We start from the raw sequence: 21,793 nt of genomic DNA, 5'->3' as shown, positions 1-21,793 counted from the left end.
ACAAGGTGTGGAGCATGGTTTCAGACATCTTAAAAGAGCAACACTCTGATGCAAAAACTACAGAACCCGAACCACCAGAAAAGAAAATCAACCTTCTGCTGATGACATCTGACTCAGATAATGAAAATGAACATGCATCAGTCCACGCAGCTTTGGATCATTATCTGGCAGAACCCATCATCAGCATGGACACATGTCCCCTAGAATGGTGGTTGAAGCATGAAGAGACATATGAATCGTTAGCACATCTGGCACATAAATACCTTACAGTGCCAGCTACAAAAGTGCCATGAGAACGCCTGTTCTCACTTTCAGGTGACATTGTAAACAAGAAGCGGGCAGCATTATCTTCTGCAAATGTAAACAAACTTGTTTGTCTGAGCGATTGGCTGAACAAGAAGTAGGACTAAGTGGACTTGCAGGCTGTAAAATTTTACATTATTTATTTTTGAATGCATTTTTTTGTACATAATTCTACATTTGTAAGTTCAACTTTCATGATAAAGAGATTGCACTACAGTACTTGTATTAGGTGACTTGAAAAATACTATTTCTTTTGTTTTTATACAGTGAAAATACTTCTAATCAAAAATAAATATAAAGTGAGCATGTCTGTTAGTCTATAAGGTGCCACAGGACTCTTTGCCAGTGTACACTTTGTATTCTGTGTTGTAAATGAAATCAATATATTTGAAAACGTAGAAAACATCCAGAAATATTTAAATAAATGGTATTCTATTGTTGTTTAACACTGCAATTAATTTTTTTAATCGCTTGACAGCCCTACACAAAGCCTGCCATTACAAGCCACAATCTTATTCAGGCGTTTCTGTGGAAAAAGCAACACTTTCATAACCATAAACTGAATTACTTCTCGTGTGCTGGTCCATGTTGAACAGGACTGAAATACATTGGCAAGGCAGCATTATTATGGGAGAAACGTCCATACCCCAATGCCCATAGCATATTTGTTGTGTCGATGAGTAGATGAATTGAGTATCTACTGCAGTCAGGCTGGCAACTTCTGGGAACACAGTATTCACTTCAAACTATCTAGGGCCAGATTGTGGGCAAGCCATTGGTGTTGGCTGTGCAGGGAAGGAAAAACAAGAAGCCTTCCCATGGTCTGCGCAAAGCCCTCTCAGGTCAGCAGTCTCTGCATTCCCTTTGCTTCCCTGCTACTCCCCTACCCCAGGGAGCAGAATGCTGATTTAATTAAAGCAGAGGTTTTCCTGGATTGAACATTGCATTTTCCCTCTGGAATAGTTGCAGGAAAAAGTTGTAGAAACTCAGACTTTAGGGAAGTTTTGAAAGAACAGTTTAGTTTGGGTCTGCATGTCTTCAGCTTCAGCTGAACCCATGAGACTAGCTTGTTTGTTGATATCTTGGAGCAGATGTATTAAGAATCTCTTTCTAACAGACAAACAGCCATTGCAAACAGAGAGACAATGTGAGTGAGGTAATCTCTTTTTGGACCAACTTCTGTTGCTGAGAGAGACAATCTTTTGAACTATCCCTGAGCTCTTCCTCAGGTCCTGCACTCTGGGTAGCTCAAAAGCTTGTCTCTCTCACCAAGAAAAGTTGGTCCAATAAAAGATATTACTACACTCATTGTCTCTCTAATATCCTGGGACTGACACAACATGGTTACAACAGCATTGCGTATTGCAAACAGAGACAGCCATGCATCGCAATTCTTACTCACTTTAAATTTTACCTCATCCCACAAGGGCCTGATGTTACCTTAGTATTGTCTGTAGCTTATAACAGGAATGCTGAGTCATGAACAGAAGCTGAGGAAATTGCTGTTTATCAAAACTATCTAGCACAAGATTTCTGTGTACTTATTTTTTGTGTGTCCTTCATTTTAGCTTCTGGTCTCACATTTAGAGTTTGGCAGATTTAGATGTATGGCTATAGCTCTTACATGTAGCATCTTCCTCACCACGTAGCCATAAACATACTAGATAAACTAGTATACTAGATAACTAGCATACTAGTCTCGTAAGCAATCTAGTTATAAGGCATGACTAAACAAATACTGTACCACTGAATCAGTAGTTAATTTATTTATATTTAATAAGCTAGTAAGTTGTGCTGTATTTTAACGTTACTGGTAAATATCCCCTTGCTTTCACTTATATAGTAATTATAATTTCTAAGACTATTTCTAAAATTTAAATTCAAAACAAATACAGTAAATCTATCTGGCAGGAGCTTTTTAGCACCTTCAGGCCCCTGGAAGACCCTTGATCCGTGAAGGGACTCAATTTGATTTCAATGGGAGTTGTGTGTATTGATTAAGAATAATCAATATATGACCCTAAGTAACAATCTGTCACATCCTGTGAAGATTTTGAAGTTAAATATTGACATTTCTGAGCCTACATCTTCTAGGGATTACTTTAGAAAGATTGTTTTTTGGGGGCTAGTAATCAAAAGGCAAGGAGGGAAGATAAATGCAGAAAAGATCTGATGGGATAAGTTGAAAAACTGCTTCCTAGGTCAAATAAAGGCCAGGGTGGCTGGTTGTACTTTGGCTACTTGGTAGGACCGCTCAACCCCCGCCCAAGTGAAAATGAATGAGGGAGGGAGGGAGGAGTGTGGGGGCAGGTGCGGGCTCGGGGGTGAGTCCAGAAATGAGGGGTTCAGGGTGCGGGATGGGGTTCCAGGCTGGGGTAGGGGGTTGGGGTGTGGGAGGGGTGAGGGGTAAGAGCTCTGGGGTGGGGCTGGGGATGAGGGGTTTGGAGTGCAGGAGGGGGATCTGGGCTGGGGGCAGGAAGTTAGGGTGTCTGTGTGGGGGTAAGGGCTCCGGCTGGGGGTAATGGCTTTGCGGTAGGAACTGGGGATGAGGGGCTTGAGGTGCAGGAGGGGGCTCCAGGCTGAGGCAAGGAGGTTGGGGTGTGGGAGGGAGTGAGTGCTCCATCTGGGGATGTGGACTCTGGGGTGGGGCCAAGGATGAGGGGTTTAGGGTGCTGGGGCAGGAGGTTAGGGTGCAGGGGGGGTGAGGACTCAGGCTGGAGGTGAGGGCTATGGGGTGGGGCCAGGGATGAGGGGTTTGGGGTGCAGGAGGGAGCTCCGGGCTTGGCCCAGGGATGAGGGATTTGGAGTGCAGGAAGGGGCTCAGGGCTGGGGCAGGGGTTGGGGTATGGGAGGGGATGAGGAGTGCAGGCTCTGGGTGGCACTTACCTCAGGCGGCTCCCAGGAAGCAATGGCCAATGGGAGCTGCAGAGCCAGTGCTAAGGGCGAGGGCAGGATACGGAGCCCCCATGGCCATCCCTATGCCTAGGAGCCAGAGGGACATGCTGGCCGCTTCTGGGAGCTGCGTGGAGCTGGGTGGGGAGCCTGCCAGCCCCGCACCAACTAGACTTTTAACTGCCTGGTCAGTGGTGCTGACTGGAGCCGCGAGGGTTGCTTTTCGACCTGGTGTTCTGGTCGAAAACTGGACACCTGGCAACCCTATCCTTGGACGGAAGGTGCTATGTATTGACAATGCAAAGTATTCTACAGTGCGCAGTAGTTACATGAGCAGCTGATTCACCATTTTTTGATGAAGTAGAGACTACATGATCATATTTTAGCCTTGGAAAGTTATTGTCTTAATATGCATATGAGTAAATCAGACCAGTTGAAATACATCTTCAATTTTTATCATGGTACCTATAGCTTAGTTGGCTCATTTTATGACAAACTGTTTGCTACATTCTGTCATGTTATTTGCTTCTTTGTTTAAGTTATTTGTCTCTGTAAAAGCTGAAGGACTTTGAATTATGCCTCACTTTATAGTCTGGAAAGACTGAGAGCTGCTATGATGCTTTCTGCAATTTAGCATCTGTAAATACAGTACTGCAGTTTGCTTTGTACATTTTGGGTAATGGAGAGGCATCTTCACTTGGCCAAACACAAGAATAGGCTAAATGCACAGTCTAGCAGCAAGAAATAGAGGCGTGAAATGAATAATAATAATAATAATTAATAATAAAAGGCGACTTTCTAATCAACCTATTTTACCGAAAGTGAAAAACTACTCTGTGCCAGATCCTTAGCTAGTATGAACCTGCATAGATCTATTGAAGCAGATGGAGCTAAGTTGACTTACAATTGCTTTTTGGCAACATAATTGGAGATTATTATTTCATCAAGATTATTACGTATTTATACGATGCATATTTTAGGCATAAGTAACTTGGCTGTTAGTTTTCATCATAGACATCTTTAGCTATTTAAAGATCTCCTCTTAGGCTGTTTCTGTTCTTGGGCCTTTTATTCTTTTTATCATAATGTGATTTATTTTGCATTAGCTTCCAGCTGTCTTCAGTGTGAATCTTCGGGCTTCTTTAGCTGCTGTAGTGATGTCTTGAAGCTTTAACTTGGACTATGAGGAAAATGTCCTTCCTTTGTCTGTCTACACTGCAAGCTCTTCGTGGCAGGGACTGTCTTTTACTGTGTGTCTGTACAGCACCTCACACAATGGGCTCTTGATCTTGGATGGGGCCATTAGGTATTTCTGTAACACTGCTCCTGATACAGCAAATGATTCATTTGTAGCCAGTCAGTTTCCATCTTCCCTTAAAACAATAGTAATTACAGATTTACTGGCGAAGTCTCCCTTGCTACTAAATTTCTGTTAATCTAGTTCAAAGTTTTCCATTCTTTGTATAGATTTAGGTAAAAGCTATAGCTTTGGTAGCTGTAGTTTTGCATTTTAAAGAATTGCAATTATTGGGGTTACTCTATGCCCCAAACACCTAGGGTGCCAGTAGCATGCCAGGTGTACCCTGACTTCAAGGCAAGTACTGTAGGTGCTTCAGTAGCCAGGCTTTGCAGGCACTAGCTCTGGGTGGGTCCCAGTAACCACTCAGGCACATGGCTAAGGGAAAAAGGGGATTGTATTAGGGCTCACAGGGAAGGGAAAGGTTGCAGATACCCCTGGTATAGAGACTTAAAGAGTTACAGTTCAAAGTGAGCACTTATCAGTTCTTGTTTGGGTCCCTGGGGCAGCCCAGTGGAGAGTTAGGGCTTTTCAGTCCTAGTGCTGGGGGAGCTTCTCCAGTCCAGTCTCCATTCAAGCAAATAAGCGTTTGTGGGTTTCCAGGCCAGGCTCTCATGGCGGTTCCTTTCACTGGTTCCCTCCCCAGCCATTGCTGCTGTTCCGTAAGGTCCTGCACAGACCTGCGCCCCGCTGTGAAATCCAGCAGTCACAACCTGTTACACACGCAGCTCAGCCCACAGTTCCTGGGGCTCCTCTCTGCTCCTGATGCCGTGTGGCTCCCGCTCCCGAGTCCCGAGCAGAGTGCCGCCAATACCTTGTTCAGGACCTTTCTACTTACTAGGCCAGGAGAAGGAGAGTGCAGTGGGCAGGGTGCTGATGGAAAGCATAGTCCCAACTTAGTCAGGGGGTAGGAGATGTACAGCGAGAAGGGGACTGGTGGGAGGTGCAGTCCCCTGCTTTGCAGATCCATCACACATTAATCTAAATGGTTAATGCATTTTGTTCTAGACGTGGCATGCACCAGAGCCCTTTTGGGAGGAATCAGATGTAATCTGGTAGCAATTAGTGACAAGAAAGTGTTAATGCATTTTCTTGACCCATGGCTCACATAATTAGAAATGGAGTAACTAGGTAGGTGGTACAGGAGTGGGTATGGTTTGCATGTATCTTATTATTTGTATTACTGTAGTGCCTAGGGGTCTCAGCTGAGACTGATGCCCCATTATGTACAAAGACATAATAAGGGACAGTCCTGGTCCCAACATGTATACAATCTAAAGAGAGAGATTTCTGCCCTTGCATGATTGTTGGTGGTAAATATGGATAAATATCCATAACAACTGTTTTCCAGAATGGAAGACATAACTTTAGCTGAACGTATGTTTCTATCGTTTTATGCATGAATGATTCTGTGAAAACCAAACTGACTTTATTGATGTTGCATAATATGTTTAGTGCTTTATTACTATAATTCTAAATCACTATTGTAAAGCTATGTGTGTTTGCTCTGATATGGTACTGAAATTATTACATAAAGCAAAAAGATCCTTTCAGAATTCTAATATGGATAGATGCAAAATGAGTCCAGATATCTGTGAGAAGTATCAGAATTTACTTCAGGGCAGTTGCACCCACATTAAATTTAGCCCACTGTGATAAGTGATATTTTTCTTCAAGAAGTTCTAAAAGACCCAGTTGGTCATGTCAACCTAGCAACATAATGAGCACATGCAAATATTTGTGAAAATGCAAAGGAATCCTAATCCTTAAATGTCTGATTTTTCAGAGAGGAACATTGTATAAAACCCTCTTCTGATCAGTGAGAGCTGAGAATTCCATTTACCTCTCTTGGAATAAAATTTCAGTAGAAAGCAAAAGGAAAATGAAAAAAGGGGAATATCTTTAAGAGGCACAGACCATGTGGTGACCGTTCAAGACAGCAAATGACTCCAACAGATTTTTTTTAAAGGGTGATTATGTAGTTCAGGTGCTTACAATGGCCAATAAAATGTTTAAAGCCCCAGCCAAGAAAATGATGTCAGCACCCAGTCTGCCAATAGAGATGAGTCCCTGGAGGTCATTCTGCTTCGAATATCAGAGTTTTCACCCTGTCGTCTGCAATAACTATTTTGTGGCTCTACGTTCTAAATTATTTATTGTAAATATTCCCCAGGATTTGTGTCCCAGGTTCCTCCTCTTGCTGCTTTCTTCCTGTGGATGGAAAGCAAATACATCCTTCTAACCTTACAGTAAAAAGCTTGGTCCCATCCAAATAAGTGATGCACCAAACTTGCTGAGATGTCAAGTATCAAGGCAGCCATTTTAACAACTCAGCTCTTTAAAGTTGTCAAAGTTTGACTCAGACACACAATTTATCAGACCACTCTGTTTTATTAGCAAAGCTGCTCTGCTAATACATTTAGAAGTGAGCCCCCCGAGTGGGGCTTGTGTCTTTTAATTTATACAGTTTTTTGGAGAACAAGTTACAGAGAAGTTACAGACAAAAGAAGAAAAAGATTTTAGTCACCACCCTTCGAGATCCCTGAGACCAGTCACGTATCTTCAATTACCTGCCACCCTTAACAATCTCCTTTAACAGCTTCCAGTTAACTTAACTAATTGCCCTTCACACCTTCCATTCTGATGCCTGCTTCTTAGACGTGCTGGCTCTATCTTAATTGCTTCTCCATTCAAAAGCTAACTGTCCTTACGTGTGCTCCCTCAGATACTTTGTAACATGTTTTGGCATGCCCTCTCATATACAATGTATCCAGCATGTCCCCTTATACAATGTTATACTTCCACAAAGTATACAGATAAATTGTCTTAAACCAGCATCAGTGTAGAACAGTAGAAAAACCATTGGCGTGAATCACAGTTGGATATATGCTGTTGGTTATTACATATTCCTGAGACACTGAAAGTTCACATTGTCAAACCTGCGTAGTTGATATTAATGGCTAGATCTTCAAAATGGCTCCAGAGAGACCAGAGGCAAGAGGTCTTGTGTTAGATAAGAGTCATGGGTGTGGATGATGGTTGATGAGATTGAAAATGGGCTAGAGAACGGTTGACGGATAGGCCATTAGCTTACATCTAGTCGCTGTTTAGTAGTTGGGAAGATTGTATTGGTGTTGCCTATGATGTACTTCTTAAAAAGATCTTCAAATTCCAGTGCTGAAGCAAAGAGCTGGGTGGTGGTAGATCAATTTCAGAAGTAGTTGGTCTTGGGGAACTTACTAGGCATTAGAGATGGGCAGACTATTCACAGTGAGCAAGTTATTAATTAATTTAGCATGCTTGTAGATTGTGTACAAACAGACTTTTTAAAAAATGAATTTGTCCATTATTCCAAATAATTTAACTTGCTTCACTAGTAATAAAAGCAAGGCCCTGTGTACACACACCTGCCTCTAAAAATATGAAATAAAGGAACAAGGCAGAGTCCCTTCTAAACAGACCATTCTTTAAAGTATTGCAGAGAATATTCCAAAGAAATAAGAATAAGATTCCAAAGAAAATCAGATGAGAATGAAATCTACCTGCTATACATTATTGAAATAATTGCTCCATTAAAAACCTGAAAAAACTCATATCAAGTTTCTATTGCTGAGAGCATAGTCAATAATGATAATATTTAGGATGCCTAGAATGATGGCTATTCACTAATTCTTTATGTCAACACACTTGGCTGGATTCACTAAACCTGGTGCATGGAGAAGTAAATTAATCTCCCAGCTACCACCTTGTTTCATGCACCAGAAGCGGGGATTCAACCCAAGAGAGGGCAAGCAGTGGTATCTCTGCTTTCGCTCAGTGCTGTTGTGGGAAGCTACTTTAATTTCTCCAAAATGCCCCACCAGTGGAGGATGCTGTGGGGAATGCCTCCTGCCTCATTTTAGGGCTTTATTGGCCTGCTAGTGTAAGGGGCTGTGACTGCATTGTACTATCAACAATGATTGGCCTTCTGCCTTGAAGACCGTATGCCAGCGATTACATCCTGGCTTGAATCTGGTCCCCATTCTGTTTTGCCCAGTACAGGATTTATTGTCTTGTGGTTTTGTCCTGAGTGAAAAGCTGACAGTGTGATAATCAAGTCAACACTGGGGAACAGGGAATGGATCACTTGAGGATTGCCTGATTACCTGTTCTGTTCATTCCTTCTGAATCACGTGGCATTGGCAACTGGGCTAGATGGACCATTGGTCTGACCCAGTATGATGTTCTTATGTAAGTCCTTTGAGGTCCACTGCAAATGCTGCCTTGATATTTAAAAAAGTCTCTGTGGCTTCAAAAGGAAGCAAAATGGCAGATGAAATTCAATGTTGATAAATACAAAGTAATGCACATTGGAAAACATAATCCCAATCAAACATACAAAATGATGGGGTCTACATTATCACTCAAGAAAGAGATCTCGGATTCATCATTTTCTGAAAACGTCCACTCAATGTGCAGCTGCAATAAAAAAAAAAAAAACCCAAACAAACCTAACAATGTTAGGAACTGTTAGGAAGGGATAGATAATAAGACAGTAAATATCATAATGCCACTATATAAATCCATGGTACACCCACATTTTGAATATTGCATACAGTTCTGGTCATCCCAAAAAGATATATTAGAATTGGAAAAGATACAGAGATAGGCAACAAAATGTTTAAATGTATGGAACAGCTTCTATATGAGGAGAGATTAAAAAAACTGGGACATTCCAGCTTAGAAAAGAGATGTCTAAGAGGGGATATGATAGAGGTCTATAAAATTGTGACTGGTGTGGAGATAGTGAATAAGGAGGTGTTATTTACTCCTTCACTTAACAGAAGAACCAAGGGTCACCCAATGAAATTAATAGGCAGCAGATTCCAAACAAACATACGGAAGTACTTCTTCATACAACATGCAGTCAACCTGTGGAACTCATTGACAGGGGGGATGCTGTGAAGCCAAAACTATAACTGGGTTCAAAAGAGAACTAGATAAGTTCATGGATAAGTCCATTGATGGCTGTTAGCCAAGATGGTCAGGGATGCAACATCATGCTCTGAGCTGATTGCCAGAAGCTAGGAGTGGGCTACAGGGGATGGATCACTCGATGATTGCCTCTGAAGTGATTGCCTCATTCCCTCTGAAGCACTTGGCATTGGCCACTTTCAGAAGACAGGATACTGGGTTAGATGGACCATTGGTCTGAACCAGCATTGCCATTCTTCTGTTCCTGTGTAAGTCCTTTGAGGTCCACTGCAAATGCTTCCTTGTTATTTAAGAAAAACTGTGGCTTCAAAAGGCAGCTTTGTGGCAGATGAGGGAGCACTGTTTGTTTCCTATTTTTGCATCATGCGTCAGCTGTGAGATTCTTTAGCTGCAGTCAGTACTGTAAATCTTGAAAAGCCAATATAATTTAAAATATGTGATTAGCGCAACTTTCATAAACCTCACTGTTTTTATTTAAAGTTTTCTGCTTATTTATTAAAGGGTCTGTTGAAACAATTACTATGGCCTGAGCTGCTGTTTTTAGACTTCTTTCCTTTATATTTTCCATTTTGCTGTCTGGCTTTTGGACTACATATTGCATTTCTGTTTCCATTTATTTACACCTTTCAACTGCCAAGTTTTTCTTTCCGATTTCAAAGCAGGGTTTCTTTGTGTATAGATGTGTAGCTTCTTGAACACCACATACTCAAATTCAATCAAGCCCCTTATACTCTTGTAGTTAGCTGCAATATGGAAAAGGGCCTATCGTACTTTATTTATTTTAGTTGGAGGAAAATGTTCCCTTTTGTTTTATTAATGATGGAATCCAGCACTTATGAAATCAAATGTTTGATGTCATGTGCTTGGAGCTGGCATAATGCAAGCTTCCACGGATAGTGCTGGCGATGCACTTCCTTCCTGATCTATAACACACTAGCAGTTCCAGATGAAGATTTGTTCTGAATAAAGACCGCCTAATGTGCAGTAGTTTCCTGATATAGAAAGATGGCCTCCAGAGACTGCATTGAAACTAGCAAACTCTACACTCACTTGTGTTCTGTTACATCACATGATGCATTTTCACTTGTAATTAATTGTAGAATGATATTAATACTGTTTTTAAACAGTTTGATTATTTTAAAGTATGCACTTTGAAGTTTATGATCTGTGAGTGAAAATCTGATCCAAAAACACTTTGCATGTTGAGAAGAGCCAAGTTAGAAAAGCCATACAGCCACGTAAGAATGACACAGCTATAAAAACAGCCAAAGAAAAGTATTAGCCACTTAAATGGTCAGAATGTAATTTGGGCTACTTTCTCTTTTTCCTAGAATATATTAGCCCACTCACATGAAGTCTGACCTAAAGGTGAGCAAGATACAGAGTGCATCCTGGGGGTTAACCGTTGAAACCAATTACTTAGGGAAATGTTGGATTTTTTCATCTCTTGATGCAGAAAATCACATTGGATCACTTTCTAGAAGCTGTACTTTAGCCAACATACAAGTTCCTGGCCTCAGTACAAGGGTAACTGGCTGAAATATAATGGCCTGTGTTATACAGAAGGTTATACGAGATAATCTACTGGTCCCTTTTCACCTTAAACTTAGTGAATCTGTGAAATACTGAACACCCCCAATGTCAGTGACTGGTCTTCACCTCATGGGATTAGGCTGGATAAACTTGTTTTCCTAGCTTGGCTCTTTTGTACACTTGAAATGCTTTGGCTCTGTTAGCACTTTGGTTGGGTCGGGGGCTGTTGTGGGAATTTCTTACCTTTACAAATGTGATGACAACTACTCTGAATTTGATGGAGAAAGTGACTAGAAATTTTAATGAAAACATTAAACTGACCAGCATCAAGAAGGAAATGTAGTTGAACCATTAAGTAATAGTGACTGCTATTATTAAATTCAACATCGTCTGGGGCAAAGATTATACTAAACACCAGCATGGTGCCATTAAACTGCAGTATTGCCTACTCTTGTGATGCTTGGAGTTTTCCCTAAAGCCTTGGACCCAGGAGTCATATGATTATACCAGAAACTCTTCTTTCATTTAAAAACAAAGTAAGTTTCCTATCCCCATGTTTGTAGACAAAAGCTTGAAAATATGAACCCTAAAAGTTCAAAGCCAGAATGCAAATAAAAAGAACTCCAAATGTAGATTTTAAAAACTCATGTTTTTTTGTGTTTTTAGCAAATCTCATGATTCTTGAGCATTTAGGATTAGTAATACTGAAACTGTAGACAGAGAGAATTTAAATTAAATGAGGAAGCTGGTCATAAAGACCTTGAAGTCAAAATCAGGGGCATTAAAATCCTTACATGCAGTATGGAGGTACTTCAGTTTGTCATTATGGAGTCACAGAAGGTATCGATACCCTCCCCTGCACAAAAAAGGGAGCAGTCTACAGTAAACTATGGATGTTGTAAGACAAATAGTATGGATATTCCCCAGACATCTTTTACAAAGATGTTAGCTGCCTCAGGTTCATTGACAGCCCATTAGCTCCAGGTAAGCAGCTAGTGAAGACAAGCCCAGAAGGAGAGTTACCAAAGAGTAGGATTCAGAGTAGCAGCTGTGTTAGTCTGTATTCGCAAAAATAAAAGGAATACTTGTGGAGCAAATATTTAACGTTCAGCATGCAAAAATGTAACAACAAGTTGCCCCAAGGGGTATGTGTGGGAAGTGTTTTAACTGCAACTGGTGATGGTTAATATATTTATTAATGATTTGGAAAGGAGGTGAACAATAAAGTGGCCAGATTTCCAGGTGACACTAAATTATTTTGTTTTTTAAAATCTAGAGAATAAGTGGCCTAACTTTCTTTGTTGAAAGTGTTGGCTTGAGAACATTTAGTTTACAAGTACAAGGTCTTGTCCTAATACAAGACCGAGGGGATAGTCAATAGAATTGAAAGTTAACACATTTTAAACTTTTTTTTTTTAAAAAGGGAAATATTTTTGCACACTTCAGTCTGTTTTGTTGTTTTATCTGGGGTCAGATTTGGCCACCCTTTCTCAGGCTGAATAGCCATTTACTTCACAAGCAGTCCTATTGATTTCAGTGGAACTACTTATGGAGTACAGTAGCACTCAGCCTGACTGAGGGTAGCAGAATCTTGCCATTTGCCATCATAAAGCATGTTGCTGTATAAATTAGGTGCCTGAGAACAGGTCAGCTAATCTTAATTTCTGTCTTTTTGTTATGCTTCAATTTGCAAGATGTTTAGGAATGAAAGCTATGGCACTACGTATTGTAGCTCTTTGTATAATTGGTGTTTAAAAAAGCTTTAGGAAATCATTCAACAAAATTTTATGATCGCACTGTTAAACTTTATTAGCAACTAAGGGCTTGTCTACATGGGGACACTGTGACAGGGTCGGGCCAGATGGCTATAGGAGAGTAATAGAAGGCAGATATATTAGCCCCAGGCTAACTAGGTCCCTTTTCCCTGGGTAAGGTAACAGGGAAGGTTCCAGAACAATCGGGAATCTTCTGGAGACAATTAAGACAGACAGGCTGATTAGAACACCTGCAGCCAATCAAGAAGCTGCTAAAATCAATTAAGGTAGGCTAATCAGGGCACCTGGGTTTTAAAAAGGAGCTCACTTCAGTTTGTGGTGTGCGTGTAAGGAGCTGGGAGCAAGAGGCACTAGGAGCTGAGAGTGAGAATGCAGACTGTTGGAGGACTGAGGTGTACAAGCATTATCAGACACTAGGAGGAAGGTCCTATGGTGAAGATAAAGAAGGTGTTGGGAGGAGGCCATAGCGAAGTAGCCCAGGGAGTTGTAGCTGTCGCACAGCTGTTCCAGGAGGCACTCTAGACAGCTGCATTCCACAGTGCCTTGGGCTGGAGTAGAGGGCGGGCCCGCATTCCCCCCAAACCTCCCAACTCCTGGTCAGACACAGGAGGAGTTGACCTGGACAGTGAATACAGAAAAACAGCCAAGGGCTGAGGGCTGCCGTGAAGCTCCAAAGCAAGCAAATCCGCCAATAAGCGCAAGACCCTCCAAGGTAGAGCAGGAAGTTTGTCACAACATTCAAGGAATCATAGAATCATAGAATATCAGGGTTGGAAGGGACCTCAGGAGGTCATCTAGTCCAACCCCCTGCTCAACGCAGGACCAATCCCCAACTAAATCATCCCAGCCAGGGCTTTGTCAAGCCTGACCTTAAAAACTTCTAAGGAAGGAGATTCCACCACCTCCCTCGGTAACGCATTCTAGTGTTTCTCCACCCTCCTAGTGAAAAAGTTTTTCCTAATATCCAAGCTAAATCTCCCCCACTGGAACTTGAGACCATTTCTCCTTGTTCTGTCATCTGCTACCACTGAGAACAGTCTAGAGCCATCCTCTTTGGAACCCCCTTTCAGGTAGTTGAAAGCATTCAACTCATTCTTCTCTTCCACAAACAAAACAATTCCAGTTCTCTCAGCCACTCCTCATAAGTCATGTGTTCCAGTCCCCTAATCATTTTTGTTGCCCTCCGCTGGATGTTTTCCAATTTTTCCACATCCTTCTTGTAGTGTGGGGCCCAAAACTGGACACAGTACTCCAGATGAGGCCTCACCAATGTTCAATAGAGGGGAACGATCACGTCCCTCGATCTGATGGCAATGCCCCTACTTATACACCCCAAAATGCCATTGGCCTTTTTGGCAACAAGGGCACACTGTTGACTCATATCCAGCTTCTTGTCCACTGTAACCGCTAGGTCCTTTTCTGCAGAACTGCTGCCGAGCCATTTGGTCCCTAGTCTGTAGCGGTGCATGGGATTCTTCCGTCCTAAGTGCAGGACTCTGCACTTCTCCTTGTTGAACCTCATCAGATTTCTTTTGGCCCAATCCTCTCATTTGTCTAGGGCCCTCTGTATCCTATCCCTACACTCCAACATATCTACCACTCCTCCCAGTTTAGTGTCATCTGCAAACTTGCTGAGGGTGCAATCCACACCATCCTCCAGATCATTTATGAAGATATTGAACAAAACCGGCCCCAGGACCGACCCTTGGGGCACTCCACTTGATACTGGCTGCCAACTAGACATGGAGCCATTGATCACTACCCATTGAGCCCGACAATCTAGCCAGCTTTCTATCCACCTTATAGTCCATTCATCCAGCCCATACTTCTTTAACTTGCTGGCAATAATACTGTGGGAGACAGTGTCAAAAGCTTTGCTAAAGTCAAGGAACAACACGTCCACTGCTTTCTCCTCATCCACAGAGCCAGTTATCTCGTCATAGAAGGCAATTAGATTAGTCAGGTATGACTTGTCTTTGGTGAATCCATGCTGACTGTTCCTGATCACTTTCCTCTCCTCTAAGTGCTTCAGAATTGATTCCTTGAGGACCTGCTCCATGATTTTTCCAGGGACTGAGGTGAGGCTGACTGGCCTGTAGTTCCCAGGATCCTCCTTCTTCCCTTTTTTAAAGATGGGCACTACATTCGCCTTTTTCCAGTCGTCCGGGACTTCCCCCGATTGCCATGAGTTTTCAAAGATAATGGCCAATGGCTCTGCAATCACATCCGCCAACTCCTTTAGTACTCTCGGATTCAGCGCATCCGGCCCCATGCTCGTCCAGCTTTTCTAAATAGTCCCGAACCACTTCTTTCTCCACAGAGGGCTGGTCACCTCCTCCCCATGCTGTGCTGCTCACTGCAGTCGTCTGGGAGCTGACCTTGTTCATGAAGAGGCAAAAAAAGCATTGAGTACATTAGCTTTTTCCACATCCTCTGTCACTAGGTTGCCTCCCTCGTTCATAAGGGGCCCATGCTTTCCTTGACTGACTTCTTGTTGCTAACATCCCTGAAGAAACCCTTCTTGTTACTCTTAACATCTCTTGCTAGCTGCAACTCCAGGTGTGATTTGGCCTTCCTGATTTCACTCCTGCGTGCCTGAGCAATATTTTTATACTATTCCCTGGTCTATTTGTCCAGTGTCAAGGTTCCTCCCCCACTCTGAACTCTAGGGTACAGATGTGGGGACCTGCATGAAAAACCTCCTAAGCTTATCTTTACCAGCTTAGGTCAAAACTTCCCCAAGGTACAAAATATTCCACCCTTTGTCCTTGGATTGGCCGCTACCACCACCAAACTAATACTGGTTACTGGGGAAGAGCTGTTTGGACGCGTCTTTCCCCCCAAAATACTTCCCAAAACCTTGCACCTCACTTCCTGGACAAGGTTTGGTAAAAAGCCTCACCAATTTGCCTAGGTGACTACAGACCCAGACCCTTGGATCTTAAGAACAATGAACAATCCTCCCAACACTTGAACCCCCCCCCTTTCCTGGGAAATGTTGGATAAAAAGCCTCACCAATTTGCATAGGTGACCACAGACCCAAACCCTTGGATCTGAGAACAATGAAAAAGCATTCAGTTTTCTTACAAGAAGACTTTTAATAAAAATAGAAGTAAATAGAAATAAAGAAATCTCCCCTGTAAAATCAGGATGGTAGATACCTTACAGGGTAATTAGATTCAAAACATAGAGAACCCCTCTAGGCAAAACCTTAAGTTACAAAAAAGATACACAGACAGAAATAGTTATTCTATTCAGCACAGTTCTTTTCTCAGCCATTTAAAGAAATCATAATCTAACACATACCTAGCTAGATTACTTACTAAAAGTTCTAAGACTCCATTCCTGGTCTATCCCGGCCAAGACAGAATATAGACAGACACACAGACCCTTTGTTTCTCTCCCTCCTCCCAGCTTTTGAAAGTATCTTGTCTCCTCATTGGTCATTTTGGTCAGGTGCCAGCGAGGTTACCTTTAGCTTCTTAACCCTTTACAGGTGAGAGGAGCTTTCCCCTGGCCAGGAGGGATTTCAAAGGGGTTTACCCTTCCCTTTATATTTATGACATCCAGTCTTCCACTTCTTGTAAGCTTCTTTTTTGTGTTTAAGATCAGCAAGGATTTCACTGTTAAGCCAAGCTGGTCGCCTGCCATATTTACTATTCTTTATACACATCGGGATGGTTTGTTCCTGCAACCTCAATAAGGATTCTTTCAAATAAAGCCAGCTCTCCTGTTAATCCAAATTAACTAAAGGTGTGAATTTAAAGCAGTTTAGGATATGTCTACACTAGCACTTTTGTCGGTAAAAACCACACCAGTGACCAACATCAATTTGACCAACAGACGTGCCGGTGTGGATAGCACTGTGTTGGCCGGAGATGTTCTCCTGCTCACATAGTTACTGCTGCTTGTTGGGGGTGGTTTACTTATGCCGACAGGAGAGCTGTCTCCCGCCAGCATAGAGCTGCTACCTGGGAGACTTTGCAGAGGCGCAGCTGAGCGGGACAGCTGTGCGGCTGTAAGGTCTCTAGTGTAGACATAGTCTTAGTTAAACTGCATTAAACCCCGTGTGGACACTCTCATTCAGAATTAAAGTGACCTCAATTAAGTTTATCTTAATTAACTACCCACACAGGGATTTAATGCAGTTTAGCTTATCCATTTCTAATTCACACAGTTTAATTTGGATTTAATTTTCCTGAGTGTTCCTGTAAAGGCAAGCCCTCAATTCTAAAATGTAATTCCATGATTGGTAACTCAAACGTGCAGCCTGCGTTGAAGTTAATTGTCATCTCTGTAACTTAATCTTGGTTGAGGGGAGAATTTGTTTCTCTGCTAAACTATTTTTAGTATGAAACAAGCCAATTTATTATAGCAATAAAAATTCTCCAGAGTGCTGGAACTGTATAGCTCCACTTTTAGGGTGGATAAATATACTTGACATTAGTTCTTGTCTTTTAACAAGTTATTCCATACTTCACTCTAATTTACTTCAAAGTATTCCTCATTCTGTCATGGCCTATTATTTAATCGGGAGATCACGCTTTGTTGATGCTTTCGATCCAATCTACAAACATTTAGGACTTGGCTACACTTACATTTTTAGCGCTCTAACTTGCTGGCTCAGGGGTGTGAAAAATCACCACCCTGAGCACAGCAAGTCAGAGCGCTTCAAAGCGCTAGTGTAAACAGGCTCCGAGAGCTGGGAGCTAATCCCCTCGTGGAGGTGGATTACCAGGAGCGCGACCACACTCGCACTTCAAAGCGCTGCGCGGGAGTGCTCCCGTGACAGTGCTTTGAAGTTTCCAGTCTAGCCATGCCCTTAAGCGTGTATGTGTGTGTGTATATATATATATATAACTTTACTCAGGTGAGCAGTTTCCGTGAAGTGAAGTTACACACAGACTCAAATGTTTTCAGGGTCAAGCTCTTAAATTGTATTTTAAACACTGTTTTAACTCTCCAGACCCAGTTTCCTTACCACTGATGGCTATAGTCTATAGATTCTATACTATTTAGCTATCATTTTCCTTTTTGTTCCCAGCCATTTACACACATACTGGGCCTGACCTTGATGTTTATGTAAAACTCCTGTGGGGGTTACATTACACTTAAGAGCTTAAGAAAAATTGGGCCCAAAATACTTATGCTACAAAGCCTCACTGTAAAACTTTCCCACCCTGAACAAGGATTCAGATATACACTGTTTCCTAATAACATACGTGCTGCTGCCAAGAATTTTAGGTTCACCAGGGCACTTGACAATGCTGCTTCTCCGAAACAAGTAGCAATTTTAAATGCTTCCCACAGTGTTTAACTTTATCCAGCGTGGAATGGCAGTTGTGATCTGATCATGAATCTTTTTTTGGTACTGCACTTTTGTATACTGTAAAAACGTTGGTTGTGTACAGAGTAGGGTAAGTCAGAAATAGATAAGAGAGTTAGAGGTGACATTTAAGAAATAAACCAAAGCTGAGTGACTTTAACAAGCTGAGAAAAGTTGTCTCACAGTTATATGCATTTCTGCATAGCTCCCAAGTTTGTAAAACTCACAGATTCTGTCATAATTATAATCTCATCAACTCCTGTGTAAGAGATTTCAGGTTGTTTTTATACCCCCACCCCACCCCCGCGCCCCATTTGGCTTAGTAGTAATCTCAAAACTCTTCCTTTGGGCTTGGTAGAGCCTGAGAGCTATCGCAGTCAGTTCAATGGGCATCATGACTCCTCACGGCCAGGTCATTCATTCGTGTTCTGCCTTGCTCTGAGCACGTTAAGCAATTTGGATAGGTGTGTGTTTGTTTGTTTATCAATTGAAGGAAATAAAAATAAATGTATGTTTTACCGTCAGTTATTATGTACAATCAGTGTATACCGTTGGCAGCACTAATCATGGGTACTTACGAACTGCAGTTGTTAAACTGAAGGTGATATTTCTAAGTATAGGGAATACTGCAAGTGCCTCTAGAAGGTTAAATACAGTAGTATGGTGGACATCCATGTGGTAATGACATCCATGCTATCCTTGTACCCTTCCAAATATAAGATACAGCCTGGAATAACATCTTACTGTTCTGTTCAGTTATTGGAAATGTTAATGACTTTCAATTAAAACGGTTTTGGACTAAGGCCACGGCCATGCAGGCTGCTGACTATTGTTGAATGGAAAACAGTGCAGCGGCAAAGTGCTAGCACCCGGCATCAGCCTTGTGCCAGGGCAGAAACACTTCAATACAGTGCAGAGAAATAAACTCAGTGCTCACCAATGAGACCAGACTCTGCGCCGAACCTCTGGTCTGTGGTACTTGCTCCCCGCTCAGCTTCCTTCACGTTGGATAGTAGATAACAAAGGACTACACTCAGCAGCTCTAAATACTCATGCACCATAAGCAGACAGGAAACTTGGGGATTGATTCCCGGCTGAAGTCAGTGGGAGTCTTTTCATTGCTTGCAATGGGCTTTCAGTCAGGCCCATAGATAGCCCTACCTGTGTTCTTTGCTTTCTTCCCACCCTGAGTATCTAGGCATTTTCAGGACACTATTTTATTATCTAAATACAAATTCAAGGACTCTTTAAACCTTTTCTCTCAGCGAGAAGGATGCCACATCTGGAAGATGCACATGGTGAAGGGGACAGACGGGCTGGGGATCCAGATTACAGGAGGAAGAGGATCAAAGCGATCCCCTCATGGCATCATTGTTGCGCATGTTGAGGAAGGAGGCTCTGCTCATAGGTAATGTAATGTTTGTTCCTTCACAAGACTACGTAGGCTTGCTTGATTTGTTTATAGCACTTTCAGCAGAACTCAAAAAAGGGGTAAGGGGAGTTAGCTCACACTTCCGTAAAAAAATTTATTTACATTGGGCTAATAAAATGACAAATATTAGAAAGTATTTTAGACCCAACTAAGTCGTGCTTTATTCATTTTTCTGCATGCTTGCATTTAAATATAAATTTTCTGCACAGCTTGGCTGCAAGAACCTTTACTTAGGCTCATAATGCTTCCCCCTTTTTTTCTATAGGGATGGTAGGTTGACAGCTGGTGATGAGCTCCTAATGATCAATGGTCAGTCTTTGGTTGGACTCTCCCATCAGGAAGCTGTGGCTATTCTGCGATCTGCTTCAGGTCTAGTGGAGCTGGTGGTAGCTAGCAGGGTAGGTAACTTTACATCTCACTCTCTTCATTGCTAGAATTCTGGATATATATATATATATATATATATTAGAAGTGTGTGACAGTCTGTGTCTGTTACAAATATAAACAAGGCCAGATGTTCAGTCGTCTGGGTGTGCATATTTGGACATCTAATTTTTGTGTACTGATATAAAAATTGCACAGCACTCACAATAAATCTGTGGCAAATAAACAGTGGGATATACAAGACAGCTCATTTGCTTGTACAATAACAGCAAATGCCTGTGCATTTCTTCATGCATTTCTGGCAAACAGCATTTTCTTAAAATATGTAGCCTACAGAACAAAACAAACTCTTCTCAGCTTCTTTAAATTCTCACCCATATCCTACATATCTGTCTATGTACTTCTGTAATACCCGGGTGCCTGAGGTCTCTAGATTTTGTTATATGTGTTTGCATTCTTTATTTTTTATGTTAGTGGCTTGAAGTAATTTTTTTGCAGTTAAAGTGATGTGATGTTTCATGTAAATAAGATGAAACTAATTTATTAACAGAGCTTAGTCTTCCTTCATCATAGGAGAGATAAGAGATGTGGATCATCATGTAGGCTGAGCATTAAATACATGCCAAAAATGGGGTGGTCACTGTTCTTCTAGCCTAGTTGATCCTTTAATTTGGTGGGATATAGATTTTAATTATACATACAATAGAGAGGCTTAATCTCTTCTGGATTTTCTTTGATAACTACTTCCAGTGCCCAATGTTCACATTTTTCAAGAAGAGAAAATGTCCCAGAGTATTCAAGAACAAAAACCAAGATGCATAAACTTAAAATTTATATAGTATTTTAATTAGCCACTGAAGTGCATCAAAGTCCTTTGTCGGGATTACAGTTTAGTATTAACTCCGCCAGTTTTCACCTTGACGACAACGTACTTTGAATAGATGCAAACATGTTTGCACTTCAGTTAGACACTTGGGCTATCTTCCAAAGGGGGCATATCAGCCTACATGAATTCCTTCTTAAAATTCCTTCTCCACTTGTGCTGCAGTTGCATCTATACAATCAACAAGAATGTTTGCAACATAAAGCTCTTTGGGTTCTGACCAGACTTAGTGTCAGCACAATCTCTATAGATTCAGTTTTCACATTCCTGGGAAGAGTATTTGCTAACCTAACAAATGAAGTATACAAATCTTTGCTTTGTTTCATATAGTAGTCATTCATATTTGAGGATCAGATTTCTAATCAGCCCAAGATAAGTAAAATAAGTGTAGTGAGCTCCGTGAGATCCCTCTGGACATTTGTTTGTATGAGGAAACTGCCACATAAGCCCTGGATTTGTCTTGACAGAGATAGAATGCTCTTGCCCTGTACTGTGTGTTATTATTTACCCTGGAAAGTATGCAAGATAATAGAGAATCAGGGCCTGAATGTTCTAGGTTCTGAACTGAGTTGAACTGACAGCATTGTGCGGGGAATTTTCATATCACCACTATATGTATGTGTTATAAGTGTGTGAAGTGTATATATGTATAATCTGCCTCCTGATGTTTCTGAATTCTACAGAATGCATGGAGCTTGTCTGCATGCAAAAGTTATTTCATTTTAACAATACCAATATAATTAAAATGTTACAACCCCCCATCCACCTCCCTGCCTAGTTTCCCCTAGTGTGGTTGCATTGATACCAGCAGAGCTTATTCCTCTGTGGGAAGGGGAATGAATTATACTGGTATAAGGAAAAAGAAAAGGAGTACTTGTGGCACCTTAGAGACTAATCGATTTTGCAAATACAGACTAACACGGCTGCTACTCTGAAACTGGTATAAGGCACATTTGTACCGATATAACTGTGTTTACATCAGAGTTGTAACAG

At 41.6% G+C, this 21,793-nt stretch overlaps 1 protein-coding gene across 1 annotated transcript in view; it reads left to right on the top strand.

Moving 5' to 3' along the window:
* The window catches only part of PDZD2 (PDZ domain containing 2), a 327,010-nt gene that overhangs the window by 224,577 nt on the left and 80,640 nt on the right, over positions 1 to 21,793 (top strand). The window contains exons 5-6 of the mRNA XM_084629338.1: positions 19,367 to 19,509; positions 19,799 to 19,931. Coding sequence (XP_084485464.1) covers positions 19,367 to 19,509; positions 19,799 to 19,931 — 276 coding nt within the window. The remainder of the gene's footprint in view (positions 1 to 19,366; positions 19,510 to 19,798; positions 19,932 to 21,793) is intronic.

The sequence above is a fragment of the Lepidochelys olivacea genome, assembly GCF_965140295.1.
Source record: "Lepidochelys olivacea isolate rLepOli2 genome assembly, chromosome: 5".
NCBI lineage: Eukaryota > Metazoa > Chordata > Testudines > Cheloniidae > Lepidochelys > Lepidochelys olivacea.
This window is presented reverse-complemented; position numbering and strand designations above follow the sequence as displayed.